Raw genomic sequence first — 20,578 nt, 5'->3', positions numbered from 1 at the left:
GAGAAGCTTCTTCAGTTCTAAGGGTCAAATGGTGGAGAGTCCCACGTCCACTGTGAGCAACCATCTTTGAACAGAGGCAGTGGTTTACGACACCATCTGTCTGCCATCTATAATCCAGTTTTGAGATCCCTTCCCAGACGCCTTAACGCCCACTCAAATCCTGGGCCATCTGACCTCAGGAAATCACATGATAGGGTGGGGCCAGGTTTCACAATGAGCTCACCCGAAACCCTCGCTGATTGGGACCCACACCTGCTTTCACACCTTGGCTCATGTGATTAGGTAGAGGATCATCAGGGGGTCCTTTGTCCCTCTTTGGGGGGGAAACTCCCACTGGGTTTAAATCTGGGACTCTCCACCATTTGACCTTAGAACTGAAGAAGCTTCTTGGATGAGAGGTGAAACGTCTTCAAGCAACTCAAAGAAGTCCAGACGCTTTTCTTTCCAAGCTCCTTAGACTACGATGACCTGGATGACTGAGAACCTTCACAGACACAGCCAATTACAGTTATTTATCTTCTACAGCATAGTGGCTAATTAAAAATTGAAACACTGTTTAGAGGCCCTAGTTAAGAGGAAGTGGGTAGTGGAACTCTGAGAAATGAACCCTAACGAAGAGGAAGAAATCCAAAAATTTAGCAGCTGAGATGTCAAATTATAAACTGCTTAGTAGACAAAATAGCTGGGTAAGAGTGACAGTAAGAGAAATTTGCAGGTTTCAGCATCAAAACATTAATTGTGCCGTCATGTGAATATTATTGCCTGTTTTTTCAAACTGAATAGGTCTTACTTGCTTGTTTTATTAAGCATGAATCATGATGATATGAATACAACTTGTGTCAACTTATTGTCATGAATCACAGACAAAGAAGGTAGACAGGTTAAACAGAACAAAACTTTAATTCAGCAGGTTGAGCAAGTCCACAGCAAACAACAAAGCTACAAAAGCATACAAAAATCCCAAATGTTACAATGTTAGAATTTACAAGTTGATGCAGAAACTCAGAAAAATGCTCAATACCATTTTTGACAGCTATAGCCACTACTGTGGGACAGACTGTTAATCTGCCCAGGTTGTACCTTGCCTCTAGACCACCCCCAACCCTAAACTGGATAAGCAAGTGCAAATGGTTAAATGGATAGCCACTAACTGACATTTTGACTTTTTTTTTGCAGGAAAATTTTCTGTAGGAAAATTTACATTTTTATGTGTTATGATGGTCTGTTTCTCTTCCATTGTTAATTGCCTTTTTCTTGCCATTTTCTTTAGCAACACACTACTTTCTGCAGTACAATACTGTTCAACCGATGCTCAGTTGGTAGGTACCACAGTGTATTGCAACACTGAGACAGAAAGGGTTGTAAGTAATGCAGAAAAGTTGGAACACCTGTAGGAATTAGTAGTAGCTTTCAAGGCTGGGTCAACCTCCATTGCTGCAGAACAGCTTTAAATTGTTGACTCATTTTGTCTTCGTTGAAAAAAGCCTGTTTGTATAATTCTGAAATGTTTATTATTTTTCAGTTTTGGTTAACCTTACATTTTTTCTAACCTCTGGCAGTTCATTACTTGCCTTTGTACCATTTCAAGCTATATATTGGACTTGAACAAATTTAATTGCAATAAAGAACTTGAAAAATTGGGGTATTCTAAAACTTTTGGCCGGTAGTGTATATAGTCTGAATATTTAAGAACTGGTGATCTACTGGAATTTTCCACACAACCATCTCTAGGATTTATAGAGAATGGTCTGAAAAAGAGAAAATATCCAGTGAGCTGCAGTTCTGTGGATGATAATGCCTCATTGATGTAAGAGGTCAGTGGAGAATGATGATGCTACTACAACTTGACAGGAAGGCAAGAGTAACTCAAATAATTTCTGAATGTATAACATGTAAAGCCTTGAAGCAGATGGACTACAGCAGCCTGTCAGCTTGCACAATAGAAGAAAAATGTTGCCTGGTCTGGTGAGTCTGAGCTCTTGTTGTGAAATTTGGATGGTATGGTTAGAATCTAATTTCAGCAACATGAAACCATGGATCCTTCCTGATTTGTCTTGATATTTCAGGTTGCTGCATGCATATATGATTGTTGACTAGGACATGCATTAAACTCCATTTACCCTACCTTTTATCCTAACCATAACTGAAATAACAAAAGCCAGCATTTATGTAACCTACATTCACAGAATATGATAATATGAGATGATTCTCACCTTTTATTTTCCAGTAAGCCATTATGTGCTACTTGCTGCCACCTCAGCTCAAATTTTTATAACATACTAGGAAATCATATGGGCCATGCAAATGAGCCCAAAATATTTAAATTACATACTGATTAAATCTCCAGTGTTCTCTTCTGCTGCATTCTCTACTAGTATACTGGTGTCAGCTTGCTCAGGCTGTGACACCCTACTACTGAAGAAGAGCGGGTTATCGAAGGTGTTAGGGGCGGGTAACTGATGACCAAATTTCTTAAAGATGAAGACAGCAGTGACTGCCACCACTGCAATCCCAGTAATGACTAACACAACTGCAGTGGTTATATAGACACGCTGATGATGAGGTAATCCAGTTTCTGTACAGAGTGAAAAAGTAGATGGTAATCAGCTAAAAAAAACATTTGTAACAATTTTACATAAAATAAATAGATAAAAGAGGTGTTACTTACGGGCTGGTGGTGATGGCGTTGGTAGTAATACTGCAAAAGAAAAAGAACAAATAAGATACTTTATAAAAAAAAAAGTAGCTCTACTTCATTTCAAAGTAAAAATAAATTGTTCAAGATTCTTGTGGAGTAAACAGGCATTTATAAATGGATCTAATTTTGACTGTGCACTCAAGATTCTGACCCACAAGAGGTATTTCTTTCAGCTTTTGGATTCATATGACTGTGTTATGTATGCAGTCAAAGTCTTACAACTGATTTGAATCAGCATTATAAAAAGGAAAAAAAGAAAAACACTGCAATAAATAAAGATTACTTTACCTTTTGGTGTCTTGCAGATGTAAGGTCTATAATTCCATATTTCGATATCCTTCCATGTCCCATCTGATGTACTAATCTCTCCTGTGCGCGATCCAAAGCTCATATTAAAAGGTTGACCTTCAGCCCAGTTAGTGTAACCCATGGCTGTTCTGTCCACCCAGAGCCATTCCTCTGCAGGCAAATAGACAAAAAAAAGAGATGTAAAAATGTAATTTTTTTCCCCAAAATAATATTTTTAAAGAACATAGCAAAAATAATAAATCACCTTTGTGTTGTTTTTTAAACAGGCCAATCCAGAAAGATGTGAAGCCATCTTGAAAAGTTCTCAGGTTAATTTCTAGAAATTTTTGCTCAGAGGAATCTTCAATGCTGGCAAGCATTCCACCTTAACAAAACAAATCAGTTGTTAATGAAAACTACAGCAATTTATTGCATAAACGTGTCTTTCACATAGGTTGCCTACCATGTGCTACACAGGTGGTGGATGCTTCTCTCCAGTGTGTTTGCTCTGTAATAAAAATATAACAATAACCCCTGAATGGTACCCAGATATAGTTCTTGTTTTCTATTGTTGCCTCTGGGTCTTGAGGGCAAACTCCTGGAAAAATGGTTGACTCTGTTGGCAGCACATCTGTGAATGAGGTAATGTCAATGGGATCAATTAATTACATTCTTTTAAAACTGTGTTGTCAAAACAGTATCTTTCAAACTGTGTGTGTGTTTGGTCGTACCTGTAGACTTCATGCAAACACTCATTAGTGTCTCATTACAGTGAGCGGTTTTCCATTTTCCATCCACATCCATGTATACACAGCTTCTGTCCTTTCTTGGTTCATTTGTACCCCATCGACTGAATATTAAATGCCATCCATCAACATATCTGAAAGAACCATTGATCTGAAAGCAAAGATTAATGAGACAGCAGTTACCGATATTTTCTGGTTTTCAGGAATATCTGCCTTAGTAAGCTTAACTGCATGGAGGGTAAAACAGTCAATAAAAAGAGATTTCTTTCTGTTAAAACAGTTGAATTAAACTAGCATGGTGATCTATACTGCTTAAAAAAATCCTACAGAGGTTGCATAGGTAGTCCAGCTCCTTCAGGATGGCACATCAATATGTGCCATTTCCAGAAGGTTTGCTGTGTCTCCCAGCTCAGTCTCAAGAACACGGAGGAGAATCCAAAGAGACATGCAGTTACTCTAAGAGGTGCTGTTGCTCAACATGCCTTCCTCTCACAGAGAATCTCCCTGCTGGAGCAGGGATGCTGCACTGCCACACTGCTTATTTAATGAATGCCGAATTTAAGAGTGTTCTTGAGTTTGTTGGTGTTACGTGCAACTGCTTCTTTACATCACATTTATTGGTACCTTCCTTAAATGTAGTCAAGTTAGCCAGTGCTTTATAACAGTCAGCCATTTCCAACCATGATTGAGAGTACAGAATGTAAACACACAGTAACTTCAAATGTGTTTGCCTAATGCTGGAAGATTTATTGTCAAAAGGGATGGCTAGATTTAGCTGACATTAGGTAACAGGTTAATACTGGTCACTATTACATTAACGGACTATTATTGCGGCCAAAAAACTGAAAACCATCCCATTGGTGTGGTGCATTTCTAGCTAGAACGGAATCACAACATCAGCTAGCTCTAGACTTTTAATAAGAAATGTCAGCTGAGGCTGGCTCCATCCTCCAACATCCTTATATTGGATAATAAGAAGAGGATGGATCACAATCTCAGTTCAAATTTATCATGCAAAAATTGTGCTGGATAAATAACTGAATGAGTGGATAAATAACTGGACCAGTATATTTATCCATCAATGACAATTTCATTCTCATAATCACAGATTATTTAGTTAGATAAAATCTTTGTTGGAACAATTTATTGTACCCATAGGTAAGTTTTAGAATTTTTACCAGAGTCAGTTTCAAACTGGTTGACCTATTATTGAGCTATGTACTTTTTATAGGTTTTTATAAGTTTACCTGCACTTTGTGTAATCCAAACCAAAGAGGAGCCTTGAGATTCAGCGCCATGAGCTCAACATAAGCTTGCATCCACTCATTCCTCAGGCTAGCTAGGAGGGCATCGTCATTTTTACAGTACTCTGCAGCTTTATCCCAATTCATTTGTTGAGGAATAACCTTAATGGAATCATTGAGTATTTTGATGTAGTTAGTAGAAATTGTTGGTTCTGGAGAATCTGGGTGAGATGTGTCTGTTGAGGATTAGAATAGAAACAATTTTATTTATTGACTTTTTTTTACATAACAAACCTCTCTACGGTACTCTTAAAACTATTACAGCTTTTGTCAATGTGGAATCATACTCTTGATCATAGATTTTATATATCACTTATAGATATAGATATTAATTATAGGACTAAAAAAGTCAAAACATATTTTTAGTTGTTTTAGAGAGTCTGATGAAGCTGCAGCTGAAGTTGGGTGGCAACAGGCCTGGGGTTAGAAATGGACTCACCAAGATTTCGATGACAGATAAATCCATTGGTGTCATTGCATGACTTTTGAATCCATTTCCCAATACCAACCAAAGGCTTGGTATTGATCACAAAACAGTTTTTCTGTGGAAACAGAGTTGGGTCAACAGAATGATGCTATGTGGTGACACAGGGAATTTACATATACTTCTACATACAATATACTGTATTATTGGTTACTGTCTAATCATCAGAGCAGATTATATTAGGAAAGTTTTCTTTCTTATTTTATTTAAACATGCAAACATTTGAGTGCCCTTGCATAATATATAGCTATATAAATAACAGATAAATAATTAAATAGTAGTTCTGTCACTGTAGAACTTGTAAAATACAACAAGAACTGTAAACTGTCATGCCATAAAGTGTCACTGTACTTTACAAATAAGTTTTAAAAACTACTTACCATTTGATCGTACCAATACCAATACTGCAATGTAAACACAGAGATTTTAAATATTTATACAAGAATATACAGTTATAGATTATTTCTAAGTATCTGACCCTTCACAATAGGTAATTATATTCTGTATCTACATGGTGCAAGTACACTGCTCAAAGTTAAAGAAACACTTTTTAAACAAAGTATAGCATCGAGTCAGTGTAAGTTCTGGGATACTGATCATTTAATAAGCAGAGAAGGCTGTTAATTGGTTTCAGCTGATTTGCTGTTAATAACATTATCAACAGGTGCACTAGTGAGGCAACAGTGAGACACCCTCCAAAACGGGAATGGTTTACCCTCACATTTTTTTCCCTGCTCATCTTTCTCTTTGTTTTTTCACTAGTTTTGTCATTGACTAGAGTTAGTGTCACTACTGGTAGCATGAGGCCATACCTGGACCCTACAGAGGTTGCACATATAGTTATGGTTGTTCACTTTTAATGAGTATAATGTTTTCTCAGAAAGAGAAACACAATAATTTATTATTATAATTCATTCATTTAATTATTCATTAGTTAATGTATATATTTAGATTATCCCACGTACATTATTACCCAAATTGGTATATGACTTTGGTTGTCCATCAGTCCAGTAAGTTTTCCACTGTGACCGAAATAAACCAATCCACAAGTCTGTAGTAGGTGCATCAACCATTTGAGACAGTAGAAACACTGAAAATGTAGACAAAGATTTATGGTTGAGATACAGTGGCTTGCAAAAGTATTCGGCCCCCTTGAACTTTTCCACATTTTGTCACATTACAGCCACAAACATGAATCAATTTTATGGGAATTCCACGTGAAAGACCAATACAAAGTGGTGTACACGTGAGAAGTGGAATGAAAATCATACATGATTCCAAACATTTTTTACAAATAAATAACTGCAAAGTGGGGTGTGTGTAATTATTCAGCCCCCTTTGGTCTGAGTGCAGTCAGTTGCCCATAGACATTGCCTGATGAGTGTTAATGACTAAATAGAGTGCACCTGTGTGTAATCTAATGTCAGTACAAATACAGCTGCTCTGTGACGGCCTCAGAGGTTGTCTAAGAGAATATTGGGAGCAACAACACCATGAAATCCAAAGGACACACCAGACAGGTCAGGGATAAAGTTATTGAGAAATTTAAAGCAGGCTTAGGCTACAAAAAGATTTCCCAAGCCTTGAACATCCCACAGAGCCCTGTTCAAGCGATCATTCAGAAATGGAAGGAGTATGGCACAACTGTAAACCTACCAAGACAAGGCCGTCCACCTAAACTCACAGGCCGAACAAGGCGAGCCCTGATCAGAAATGCAGCCAAGAGGCCCATGGTGACTCTGGACGAGCCGCAGAGATCTACAGCTCAGGTGGGGGAATCTGTCCATAGGACAACTATTAGTCGTGCACTGCACAAAGTTGGCCTTTATGGAAGAGTGGCAAGAAGAAAGCCATTATTTAAAGAAAACCATAAGAAGTCCCGTTTGCAGTTTGCCACAAGCTATGTGGGGGACACAGCAAACATGTGGAAGAAGCTGCTCTGGTCAGATGAGACCAAAATGGAACTTTTCAATAAAATTGATTCATGTTTGTATTTTCTTGCTAAAGTGCACCGTGGTATCAGTTCTAACTTGTAGGTATGCCAGAACTGCACAACAACAGAAATTCAGTGGTAATTTTAGCTACTAAGAACAGATATCTGCAATGACAGTAAATGGACCACATAAGAGGAGAAGTTCACAAGATCTAAATACATATTTGAGTAAAATGAAAATGAAACAAACCTTCCACCTGTCTTGAAGTAATAGATGCCAATTGTCCACCTTTTTGTTTGCATTTTTCCCTTGCATCTTGCCACGTTAAATTCTGATTCTTAAAAATTATGCTGTAACACTAAAATTGAAACATGAAAAAGATCAATATAGTGTTCCAAGCACTGAGAACATATCCCTTCAACAGTAAATAACAGAAAAATTAAAAGACATGAAAGATATCTGACCTTAGAGTTAAATTTTTTCCAAGGGGGTGGACATCCACCTTTTGGGGACACTGTAGGCACTGCAGCAGTGGTGTTTGTGGGAGTTGAGCTGCTGCGCTTACAAAAGGACGCATACTCAAGCCCACAGTTGGAGTCATGCCAGAATCCTGCTAGCCATTTGAGTATAGTAAATTAATCATATAATCAACTCGAATGATAGATTTTAAAAAATCAAATCAACTATCTTTAATCAGTTTTGATATCACACAAGCCAGCTATCAGTTCTTGTAGTTTATGTAATAAGCAGAATCATGATCAGAATACATGGTTGTAGAGGTGCTCTAAAAACTCTCTATGGGCTCTTCTTGTTATGGCTATACCTATTATTTCGGTACACTCACCATTATGATGTGTCATGACAGCACAGTTTTCATCAAAGTTCTTGAATTCAGGTTGATTTTCATCCCACCTTTGAAACACCACTTGAGAACCATCCATCCACCTTAATGTAAAAAGACACATGGTTTAAATATGTCTGTAAAAACTTATATTACCAACACAGTCACATACTGGTTTAAGTAAAAGTACTCTTTGCCTTCTTCCTTTTAGTCACAGTTTTTTGGTTTTAGTTATAGTACCTGAATTAAGTTAGTAAGAAAGATAGCAAACTGGAATAGTAACTGATTCATTTTACAAATATTAATTAAAAGTTAAAGATCACAAACAGAAATGTAAATTAACCACAATTTACAGTTAATATGTATTTAGGTAGTTAATAGGTAATTTTGTCTCTGTATACTAGCCATCAGATTTTATATCAAACAATCAAGATATGATTAAATGAAATTAAAACTGGTATACTCGTACATCTGGCATGCTGCCTTGCACTAAGTACTCTCTATTTTTAACATGGTGTCACATAAATTTAAGTTTATTTTGTTGCATTTAAATTTTATAAATCAATTCATACTCACTGAAATGTTCCATCAAGATCTACAGATAGGCCAATCCAAGAATTCTCATAACCTGTTGAAATCTGCACAAAAGCATGGATGCATAGTAAAACTGTCTGTGTGGAAGTTTCAGTTTGTTCAGTTACACCTTACCCATTGCCTTGGTAAATCTTTTACAAATGCCATTGCCTACCTGTTTCCATAAAAATATCCTTTCTGCTTCACTGTTGATAGATACCAGGTCACCATGCCTCTGTCTGCAGAACGTACGAGCGTCCTCCATGGCCATCGCCTTTTCATTAATGTAATACTGAGCCCCATTCCATTCTAGCCACCCATCAGAGGTCGTGTTATACTCTGAGAATAGATAAGAAATGTGCATGTGTGTGGTTCTCTGGTTGAATTTAGGAAAAAAAAAACCCACTGTAAATATAGCTGATGAGCAGATTTTAAAGTGAACAATTTTTTAAGTAAAAAAAATCTGCATGTTTTTGATCTTATGCTCACACTACATAGTTCACTTTCTTCACTGTAAGTTTTATACTCATACTGTATCAATCAGGTAAACAGATGTTTTGTTTTTTTGTTTTTTTAACCAATATCTCATTATCTTACGAGACTTCAGAAGAGCAACTTTAGGTTCCTATTTATATTTTGGATTTGTTGTTGGGTTACATTAAACAATGTATTATATGAGTTATCATATATAATTCTACATGGCATTCTACAAGAAAAACAAAATTAATAATACTGTTTGGCCACAGATATTCGCCATGCAGTAAATCAGCATCCATTAGTTTCGTGTCAGCATAGTATGCCTCATGGCCTGGTAATCATAATAGAAAGTCAAAAGTCATGTAAAGATGCTGACCGCCAATGTGGTCAAATTCCTCAACATACCAGGGGTGACAGGGTCTGGAGCCGGCTTTGGGGTGACTCCTGTAAAGGTATAAAAACAAAATAGTGTTGAATTACTAGTGACCACCTCCAGCTTGACATTGTGAGAATACATGAGGCCGACAACAATAAATGTCTAGTTCAAAAATATGTTGCAAAGGAATTTTAGAACTGTGACCATGCTTTACCTGCGTGGATCTGACAAATCCAGTTATTGTACTTCTCACAGGGCACATCACTCCAAAGCAAAATGTTATCCCAATACACGGGTTCTACTTCAACACACAATTCAGCGTTATTTTTATTGTTTGGTTCTCCATCTTTCCAGTCTTGGAAGTTTACCTTTATACAAAAACAAGATAATTATTAATAGTAGTAGTATTTGTATCAGTTGTAATAGTAGCTGTAACATTATTAATGTTAATAATCATCATCTTGATCGTTATCATCATTTAGGCTACATAAACCATTGTAGAGAGTTAAAAACTGTAAACTCACCGGGGATCTATCACTCCATACATAACCTGTGTCTGGGTCAGGAGCACTAAGTCCAATCCAGTATTGATTAGGCCTATAATGGACAAATGTATGTTCCAAAGTTTAATACTTGATTTAGCACTCTCTGGAGGAATGGTGCACTAGTCTGCAAAAATATGACCATCATTGAACAATCATTGAGGATAAAATGGGGGTGGCTTCTACATCAGTAATTAATTACATTGTATATCGTTAGCTTCATAGCATAAGTGCCTAAGTCATTGGACTTAGTCCAATGACTTAGGCACTTATGCTATGAAGCTAACGATATATAAAAAATACTGTATTTTTAATCTTTTGTAATGATAAAAATCTATACAAAACATTTTCATCTTATGTAGCTCTAACTGTAGACCAGAAAACACTATACCAATGATTGTAGATGTTATTGTATGTCCGTAGTAAATCAGCACCGCTGTGAATGCTGACTAGGTCTCCTCCAATGGCTCTGCAGTAATCTCTAGCCTCGTACCAGGTCTTTCTCTTTTCTGAAGCCTCTGGAAAGATCTTAAACAAAATATAAGAAACTGAATTGTGATCTGAAGCTTTGGTAATATTTGTACATTTAAAACTATATACTAAACTTGGGCAGCCATCTCTGTTTTTATGTCATCCCTATTATGAATAAGTTCAATAGAATTATATACACACACATAGGGAGAGAGAGAGAGAGACATGCTGCACCTTATAACAGATGCCTCTGGATTGCATCTTAATCCATCCATCTGTGCAGTTAGGTGTGGCAGTGGTTGGTGGAGCAGGGGTTAAAGCTGCCCCCTCTGCCAGGTGTTTGCAGATGTATTTTTCCTTATTGGTACAGGGCAACACATCCCAAAGGCCAGCAGAATGCCCAGTTGCCATAGCAACACAACCCTGCACGTGACCTTGTGTTATAAAAGAAAATGTTAGCTGTCATTTGTGAAGACACCTGCCAACTATAGTTTACATATAGATCATGAGATTGTTTCATTACCTGGCATATGAGTGTTCCAGTGAGTATATCTCGCGTAGGCATTGTTGGTCCATATAAAATATTCTCTGTTTTTCAGGTTTGAGAGACCTATCCAGAAGTGTTTCTCTGGCCTCAGCCCCACCAAACTTACAAGGAAAGTATTATCCACCCTGGAAATATTTACACAAGTTAGATTACAGACTGCCTGCAACTTGATACATTGGTGTGAAAAAGTGATTATCCCCTTGATGATTTGCTTAATATTTTTCCCACACTTAAATGTTTCAAATCATCAAACAAATTTTAATATTTGGCAAAGACAACACAAGTGAACATAAAATACAGTTTAACATGAAGGCGTTTATTATTAAGGAGAAAAAATCCAAACCTACTGTGTGAAAAAGTGATTGCTCCCTATTAAGCAGTTGGGCCACCCTTAGCAGAAACAACTTGTCATGGCTTTGTGCAGGCAGGCAGGAAGAGAGGACCCAAAATGCAGCACTCACAGAGACAGAAGTAACTCAAAATACTCAGCTTTATTGCTGGGAAGAAACTGAACAAAAAACTAACTAAACTGTGAATACGGAACAAACTAAACAGGTGGGCAGGCTGGCAAACAGAACACAGAGTAAAAGTGAGGGTAGAACACGACAACTAGCAGGGAAGACGCAGACACTAAATACAAGAGGTGAACAGCGCTAAGAGGAAACAGCTGGGAGACACAGCTGACGCTGATTACACTGATGAGACAGGGAGAGCACAAAGCTGAACCCACAGACATAAGGCACAGACCTACAAAGTAAACAGGAAGTACACGACAGACAGAGAGATCCAGACGAGACACAGAATTTAACAGACGCAGACTCATGAGCAGACAAAATAACACCATGGACAGACAGAAGGAACACAGAGAAGAGGGAGCACAGAATAAACACTGGGAAACCAAATAACAAAACCTAAAAACAAGAACTCAGGAAGTACTACCAAACTAGAAACCTGAAATACTAGGATAGAAACCAAAACAAACAGTCATACTTCGTAAATTCAAAAGTAAAAGTACAAAACCAAAAACACTGGGTCACCGACCCAGGACCGTGACACAACTGCAATCAAGCTTTTGTGATAACTGGCAATGAGTGTTTCACAGTTCTGTAGAGGAATTTTCACCCACTTGCCTTTGCAGAATTGGTGTAATTCAGCCACATTGGAGGGTTTTCAAGCATGAACCATCTTTTTAACATCATCCCACAGCATCTGAATTGGATTTAGGTCATGACTCAAATGTTTTAATTTGTTTTTCTTAAACCATTAAAAGGTGGACTTTTGGTGTGTTTTAGATCAGAAATGGATTAGATTAGAAATGGCTTTGAAACCTTTTCCTTTACCAGACTGACAGATGTTAGTGAACTTATTTCTCAGGTGTTTCTTTAGATTGTGGTATGGTGTGTTGCTTTTTCAGATATTTTAGCCTGCTTCACTTTCTCAGACAGGTTCTATTTAAGTGATTTCTTGATTCAACAGATCTGCCGGTAATCAGGCATGAGTGTATTTAGTGAAACTGAACACAACTTTACAAAAAATGTGGTTAATCACAGTTAATTCGTGATTTAACAAGAGAAATCAGAAGGGGGAAAACACTTTTTACACCACTGTATATTACCTTTTTTTATGGTAAAAATTTTAGGAATCATAAAAACTTTTTTTTACCCAGTTGAAACATCAGCTAAATAAGAGTTTGAGCTCTTGCAGTCATCGTTGGCTTCATGAAACGTCTTTGTCTCAATCCCTACAAAGTAGCAGTAGGATCCATGTCTTTTCCAACCCTGCATCGCAGAGAAACAACAGTTGAAGAACTATTCAAGCCTGTCGTTAAATGCTGTCTTTGTGTACATATCTTTTTGTGATAGCAAGAAGAAAGACCCCACATGCAGAATCACTCTGCATCAGTGTGACTACTTCAAAGTCAAAGTAAACTTTATTTTCATCTCTGCTATATACAGAACAGTATATAGCGAGACGAGACGACTCCAGTTACATTCAGTGCAAAACACAAAAATAAATATAAGAAGAGTAAAAAATAAATATACACTTTAAGACTAGGGTAAAATTTTAAATGTACAATTTAAAGTTTGATAATACTTTGTATTATCCTGAGATAGCTTACTCCACTCACTCCACGTGCTAATTTAATCAAGAGAATCTGCCTGCTTTTTTTTCTTAATTGTTTTTCCTATAAACAACATCCAAATACAATTTATTTGATTAGGTATCATATCCCACGTGTATGCTGGTTTCCCAGCTATTTCTTGGACCACAGGCACAAAAGTAGCTTTAGACATTGTGCCATTTGAAATATACAACAGCCTTTACAAAACAGAAACAGATAACAGAATGTGTGCATTCAGACCAACCAGATGCAGACATTCTTTGGAAAATATATGAAAGGTTCACATACAGTTTTGCAGCCTGCGTTCAGCTTCACTTCATCTCCAGAGGGTTCAGAGTCACTTGTCTTCATGCAGATAAAGCCATGTTTCTCATCACACACACGGTCAGCCCAGTTTCCATTCTGCAAGAATGAAAAGAACAAAATATATGTGGAAACTGAAATTAACAAGAGATAGACAGGCTGCGGTGCATATCATAAAACAAAAGCCTCATACTCTTTGATATGACTGGGTTTTTATTTTTATTTTTTTATTGTATTTCTTTTGTTTGTTTCAAAAATCATGTGAATGCGATAACTCAAAGAGGAAGTAACATAGGACTTTCAAATTCATACCATAGGTTCATCTACTAGCAGGCTGAGCAGTAGCAGGGCAGCTTCCAGAGAGTGCTAAATCATCTTTTTGCTGTGAAACTGATTTAAATTGCCTTCCTAACAATCCTACAAGAAGTTCCTGCATAACATTTCCTTTTTTATGTTTATGATGTTGAAACAATACATTTCTCACACTGTTAGAATATAGTGGAAATATGTGCTTATATACATATGTGCATAGAAGAGATTTAAAGACAGGTCCCAGACTAAACATGTGGCAAAGGTTTTGAAATTTACTTTGGCCAATATGTGTATACTGTATGTTGTGAAGTAAGGTGTGATACATAGCTGCATAGGTTTAGAGAGAGTGTTCTTTAACAGAACTGCATAGTTTTACAGAAAAACACTGGTGTGTCATAATCATCAATAATCACTCCCACACTGTGCACCTTACCTCCCCTCTGATCAGAACACAGTCTTCTTGTTCAGAGGTGACAGTTGGTTCCTGAGAGTCCCAGCTAGTGTAACTCACAGGAGAATGATCACTCCAGACAAACAGCCTCTCTCTCTTCCTGTCATTTAGTCCAATCCAGAGTTCATCAGTGGATGCTGCAGACAGAAAATAACATTAATTGTTGTATAATTTTCTTGATACATTCTGCTCATTTGCTACTTTTTAGTTGCTACTTTTACATCTAAATTTTAGACTGTTGCTAATTGTTGTCTGCCAGAATTGCTGGAAACTTTATCATATGTGAGATGTGCAGTGATACAGGGATCAGAAAACAACAGGAAGTGATTAAATGCTTATGAAGAGATAGGCATAAAGACCTGCCAAATTATTAGTCGATTCCAAAAACTAACAACTGACAAATGGTCATTATTATAAAGAGGAAGTCTACCTGTTGGCAAACAGTTGGAAATGACTATTACCTGTTGTCAGAGAACTGCATTTTCTTAAGTTGGAGGAGAGTTGTACATTGAAACTACAGCAGTAGACCTCTTTCCTAGGAAAAGATTGCTCACATTCTTATGAAGTGTGTAGCTATAAGATGTTCATTAATATCTGGGTTTGGTGTGTCTTTAACTTTTGAGTGTGATGTTCAACCCAACTTAGACATTTGGAAAATAAAGGAGAGGCAACTTCTTATGACTTAAACACAAGCTGAAAACTTCCTGGAACTTTAGCAATAACTTATGTTGGTGTTGTTTCTGGATCAACATAATAATATTGGTCCAGGACTGAAATTGCAACTGACCAATCACATTGTTATGATGTCATAGCTTTTCAACTTGGAAAAGAAAAGGGAGTGGTTAGGATTAGAGTTGGGCATCAGTATGTGATCGTGGTTTGGGTAATGGGGTTAGGATTAGAGTTTGGTGTGCGATGTGATGGTGTTTCCACATCGCAACACTATGACATCACTGCAATGTGATTGATAACAAGCAACGTTAAACCTGGACAAACATTACTTTGGTTGATCCAGAAACATACCAACATAATCATATTAGATCGTGCCTCAAAAATATTTCATTTTAAAAGGGCAGACGTGTGGGGAAATTACCAACAAGATGGATATGAAGTCTTGTGTGAAGATTATGTTGAAGGAATGCAAATGGTGCTCAGAAGTTTTTATTGCCATACCATATCCAAGTTGAGAGATGATGAAGCTTTGGTCCTCCACATTACGAATGCTTACTAGGTCTCCTCCTTCTTTACCGCAAGCTTTCTGAGCATCAGACCATTTTTTTGTTTCATTACGATAAAGGTAAAAGCAGTGGCCATTGTAGGGGATCCAGGGTGCTGTACAAAATCCACTCTCGGGAGCTATGAACCAAAAGAACAAAAGAAGAAGATCAAAGAAATAGAGTCAATCAAGTTTTTTAAGAGAAGGGTAGAGAAGGGATTTTTTTTCTATACCTTCAGTAGGTGCATCCAAAGGTCCTTCACTGTAGCAGATGTATCCCAGTTTCTTGTTACATTTTGAACTTTGCCAAGAAAACTGAACAGCGCCATCAATAATTCCACACTTATATCCTGGATTAGAAACTGGATGTCCTACAGAGCAGTGATGGTAAATGAAACTTGTCACTTATGAGATGAGACTCGGCAACTTTCCATTCACAGGATTCTCAAGATATTTAGAAGCATGGTGTGTATTGTGTATGAGCATTTTAGTTTTAGTGGAAAAGAAGTAAAGGCCTATGATTTCTACCCAAGAGTGACAAGGTTATGTGACACACAACGCCACCACAATAATTTAGCAGTGGTTGAAATTGCTGACCAGTAAAAGGTTACAGTGTGGCTAGCACACCCATGTGGAAGAAATTTATAAGAAATAGGGAAAAAATTATTTAATTGCTAACAGACAAGATTTCTTATATAAATAAAACAGATGGCAAACATGATCAAGATGAATTGATGAGATAATTTAACAATAGTAAGATAAATTATCATCAGAATGGTAACACAAGCTCCTGAAACTTGAAAGTAAACTTACCTGAATCCCAATTCAGATATGCATAAGGATTCCCATTAGACCACTTCCACACATAATCTAAATCCTGGAAGCTCAGTCCAACCCAGAGCTTGTACTCCTGTCCCCAATTTGCCCCTAATAGTGCTGTCAGTAGAGTTTAACAGACAAAAGAGACAGAGAAAACAAAAGTTACCAAGTGTAATACTCAAAACATAATCATCAGCTGGAGCAGTGTCTACAGTCTACAGACCACATATTACGTTATCATTTGTTTCATGGTTTTGCAAAATAAACTGTTTACGGCAATATTTTTTTAATCCTTTTGATGGTCACTGTAGTGGCTATATTAGTTTCTTAAAGTTCTCTCTTTCTCTTATATTTAAAATAACTACACTACGGATGGACAAGCAACTGTTTTTACGCGTTGTGGTTAGCAACAACGACGGTAAACCCAGCGTGCCAGAATATGCATAATATGTGTATTTTTAGGTGCTAAAAAATAAACCTTAGACTCAAACGTTAGAACAGACTTTTCCCAGCAGCACGCCGTGTAATAAATACTCACAAAGAAAATGGTGGCCGTTACAACTTATGTCTAAACCCTAACACTTGACTCCAGGTACACAACGCCCAGCTGAAAACACTTCAAGCAAGTTGAGTGTCCCGAGATTCACAGAATTTACATAAAAATTAAAATTTTTGTGATATATATATATTTCGTTGTTGTGACGATAAATGTCTTAAATTGGAGTACAAAATTTTGGTCACATCGCATAGCCCTAACACAGTAACTTTAATGTTTCAAGTTTTAGCTATTTGTCAAACCTCAGCTTAAATGAAATGTTTTGTTTTCAATATATTCAGTGTAGTGTGGAGACTTGTCTCCTTACCTGAAATATAAGCCTGCTCATGAGGATTGCTGATACTGAGCAGGGAGGCACTCTGCTGTTTGCAGCTGGCATCAGCCTGATCCCAGGTCAGCGCTGACTGTGTGTTCAGCTGATAAGATGCTCCTGTTGTAGGGTCTTTGTTCCAGGTTTCTTTGGCTGTGACACAAACACAGTTAAGGTATTATAGTGTTACACTGAACTTGTACCTCAAGATGGCGTTCCTCAACATTTAAATTTGGATGTCCAGGTTCTGCTTATTACTCTGAAAACCTGTATTAGAATTTGTTGTGTACTTACAGTTAGTTGGGCAGTAACCCCAGAGTTCATGATCATATTTTGTTTCAACCGCACACCATTTACGGTTCCCTGGAGAGTCAAATGCAGTGCACTCCGAATACCAATTGCTTTTGTAAAAGAAAGGAAACATGCACGGCCTCCCAGCTGCATTTCCTTCAATGGTGTAAAGTTCTGAAGGACCAAAATAAGGAAAACATATAAGAAAAGAACAAAGAATAGCTTGAATAGTTTAAGCAAAATGATACTTTTATCATTTATCAACATCTTGTAATCATTTGACACACTATCTTTGCATTACAATTATTTTGGAACTAAATATGAAAATCTACAAATTTATTATGCCACTAATATTATTTCCATAAAAGTTATCATGAATTACTTTACAATGTATTTTTATTTATTTCATTTACCTGTATATGTTCTTGTGCAAGCACCGCTGGAAGTCCCAGAAATTGTAAGGTGGCTATTGGGCACAACTTTATTTGAGAGCACAGCTGTGTTATCGGCAGTGAGGTCAATGTAAAGTTCTTGGCCTTTGAGAGCGATCACAGTTTCATTCATGCATTCCCACTTTTGGAGCTCACTGGTTTCATCACAATCATACAGGTTTACTTCACTGCCCACAGTTTTTCCCTGAACACCCAGGCACTTGTTCTTATTCTGAACCAAAAGTCGATCCCCAGATGTCCAGCGAATGTCATTGCAGTGGTTATTTAATTTTACCAAACAAAAACCAGTGGCCCTGTTAATTAGTTGAAATTGGGAATCTGTAGAGAAAAAAATATTGAAAAACAGTACTGTTGGAGATGTAAAAAATAAAGAATAGGTTATACAGGATTATAGAGAAATAGAGGACATAACAATCTTACATATAGTACAGATAGGCAGGACATTAATTATGCACGATACTCTGTAAAAGGCTTAGGAAAAAAAATAAAATTAATAGTTGAATTACAGTACCATTTGAAGCCAAACAGACAAATGTTTGGATGAGAAGTACAAAAGCTGTAGAAGTTATCCTCATTGTTAGTATTCCCATTCCTATGTCTTATATTTTTATATGAGCTACTTGCACAGGACCTAAACATATGTTTAGGTCCTGTGCAATGATTGTCGACCATGAGTCTTTATATATCCTGTCTTGCCTCATCATGATGAGTGATGTTTCACAAGAAGAAGGGAGGGAAAGTTACTGTGAATTTTGCTAAGGACAACTGAGCAAACAGTGTAGATAAATAACCTTGAAACTCTTTGGTTGAAATAGTAAAAGTAAAATATTAATTAAAGTTAAAACTTCACTTTATAGATACATGTAAGTGAACTCTCCAACTATGATAGATACAAACTCAAAAACTCAACATAAATTTGTGGTGTACAGTATTTTCCCTAAAGAAAACACTAACAATAAAAATACAGAATAGTTTGTCATGTAGTCATCTGAGTAGATATCGACATGAAGCTAGGATAGGTTTTCATCATCTGAGTGATTCATCAGTTGTGTTAGAAAGATACAGGGACTCAGATTGTGATTTAAGTGTTGCGGAGTTGCAACAGTTGCGGCCAGAGTTGTGTCTTCAGCCAGTAGTTTGACTCTGAGGGAAAAAATAAATCTTGTGTACCCCATTGCAGTGTGAGTGTGGTGGTCCCTTACTGGTCGATATTAGAGCTTACCACGTTCTGGTACTTAAGCCATTTTGGGCCGTACATAACATAAGCATAGCCAAACATGATTCACATCTGTTCCGGAGAGCAGCTATTACTGATAATTACAAGCATAGGGTAATTGTCATGAAACAGCTGGGGCAGGCAAGATGTAAGACCCAAAATGCAGGACACTCAGACAGAGGAGTAAACTCTAAGAGGCTGCTTTATTGCAGTTATAGGACAAAACTCCGAAAACAATAAACTTGCAAAAAACAAGCTAAAACTAGAAACTAAAACTAAACTCTAAGAAACCTGGAGACAAGAGACTAGGAGCACAGAGGGAAACACACACACAGCATGAGGGGGCGACACAACACTGACAGAGAGAAACACAGGGCTAAAATACACTGAGGGATAACAAGGGAATGAGACACAGGAGGAGAGCACAGCTGGGACTTATCACACTTGACGAGACTAAGGGGAGACAAGGCTAGAGACGTTGGCTGTATCCCAATTCAGGGTCTGCAGCCTTAAAGGCTGCATTTTAAGGCCGATTATGTCACCGCGACGCAACGAAGGCTGTCCCAATTCGAAGGCTGCTCGAAATGCGGCCCTCAAATGCGTCCTTAATTTCCCTGAATTTTAAGGACGTACGCGGCCCTTGAGGATCATTGAGGCTGCGTACTTTAAGGCTGCAGACCCTGAATTGAGATACAGCCACAGGCTGTGTCCAAATTCAAGGCAAGGCAAGTTTATTTAAATAGCACAATTCAACAACAAGGTGATTCAAAGTGCTTTACAGAGACAATAAAAAACAAAAACCAATAAAAAGCATGATTTAAAATGAAGCATCTGGTGGTACAAAAGTTAAATTGTTATAGTGGTTGTATTGTTAAGCAGTGGGCATCTGCATAGACGTGTTTTTTTTTTAATTAAAATAATCGTAAACTAGCTTGTAAGGTGGGTCCCACAGTTTATCCTATATTACTGCTTCCATACAGCCAATTTTGATTTTTGCAAATTAACCTTTTTGTGATATGTTGTAGGGAACAAAGACCAAAGGGCTCATTTTATTAAAACAAGGAGAAAATGATCACCTCTTCACTGGGGTGAAGAATTCAGCCACTGTGGCATGGAGGTACAAGAATAAATCAATTTACACATCATATTCATATGAGTACAGTTTTATTAACCCTCATGCTATATAGCAGCGGTCCCCAACCATTTTTGTGCCATGGACCGGTTTAATGTCAGACACGGAGCAGCCTTT

At 37.3% G+C, this 20,578-nt stretch overlaps 1 protein-coding gene across 3 annotated transcripts; it reads right to left on the bottom strand.

The window, feature by feature from the left end:
• Positions 1-881: 881 nt before the first annotated feature.
• LOC113011204 (macrophage mannose receptor 1-like) lies at positions 882-19,664 on the bottom strand. Of its 3 annotated transcripts, XM_026150639.1 has the most exons (32): positions 19,177-19,664; positions 18,625-18,856; positions 18,075-18,431; positions 17,665-17,835; positions 17,368-17,523; positions 16,499-16,621; positions 15,919-16,056; positions 15,643-15,825; positions 14,452-14,606; positions 13,692-13,805; positions 12,944-13,059; positions 11,258-11,406; positions 10,969-11,168; positions 10,655-10,791; positions 10,246-10,318; positions 9,936-10,089; positions 9,751-9,789; positions 9,044-9,207; positions 8,872-8,933; positions 8,299-8,399; positions 7,919-8,067; positions 7,704-7,812; positions 6,486-6,610; positions 5,901-5,924; positions 5,476-5,578; positions 4,980-5,212; positions 3,718-3,883; positions 3,450-3,617; positions 3,252-3,371; positions 2,987-3,157; positions 2,669-2,698; positions 882-2,575 (listed from the first exon to the last, which is right to left on the bottom strand). In XM_026150639.1, exons 2-32 carry the CDS (start codon positions 18,701-18,703, stop codon positions 2,325-2,327), a joined length of 4,320 nt encoding a protein of 1,439 aa, XP_026006424.1. In that variant the 5' UTR covers positions 18,704-18,856; positions 19,177-19,664; the 3' UTR covers positions 882-2,324. The 3 variants fall into 3 exon arrangements, with proteins under 3 accessions (XP_026006424.1, XP_026006423.1, XP_026006425.1); XM_026150638.1 differs by lacking the exon at positions 19,177-19,664 and having other exon boundaries at positions 18,625-18,966; XM_026150640.1 differs by lacking the exon at positions 19,177-19,664 and having other exon boundaries at positions 7,919-8,064; positions 18,625-18,966.
• Positions 19,665-20,578: the final 914 nt, after the last annotated feature.

Source organism: Astatotilapia calliptera, chromosome 18 (assembly GCF_900246225.1).
Source record: "Astatotilapia calliptera chromosome 18, fAstCal1.2, whole genome shotgun sequence".
Classification (NCBI taxonomy): domain Eukaryota; kingdom Metazoa; phylum Chordata; class Actinopteri; order Cichliformes; family Cichlidae; genus Astatotilapia; species Astatotilapia calliptera.
Note: the sequence above shows the minus strand (reverse complement) of the source record. Positions and strands in the feature narration are given on the sequence as shown.

What these genes read in the sequence shown, in the direction of transcription:
- LOC113011204 (XM_026150639.1), bottom strand. Translation starts at nt 18,703, where the DNA reads ATGGGAATACTAACAATGAGGATAACTTCTACAGCTTTTGTACTTCTC. An exon ending in TTGGATTACACAAAGTGCAG is followed by an intron (nt 3,884 to 4,979) that starts GTAAACTTATAA and finishes CTTTGCTTTCAG; the next exon opens with ATCAATGGTTCTTTCAGATA. An exon ending in CATCTGCAAGACACCAAAAG is followed by an intron (nt 2,699 to 2,986) that starts GTAAAGTAATCT and finishes TTTCTTTTGCAG; the next exon opens with TATTACTACCAACGCCATCA.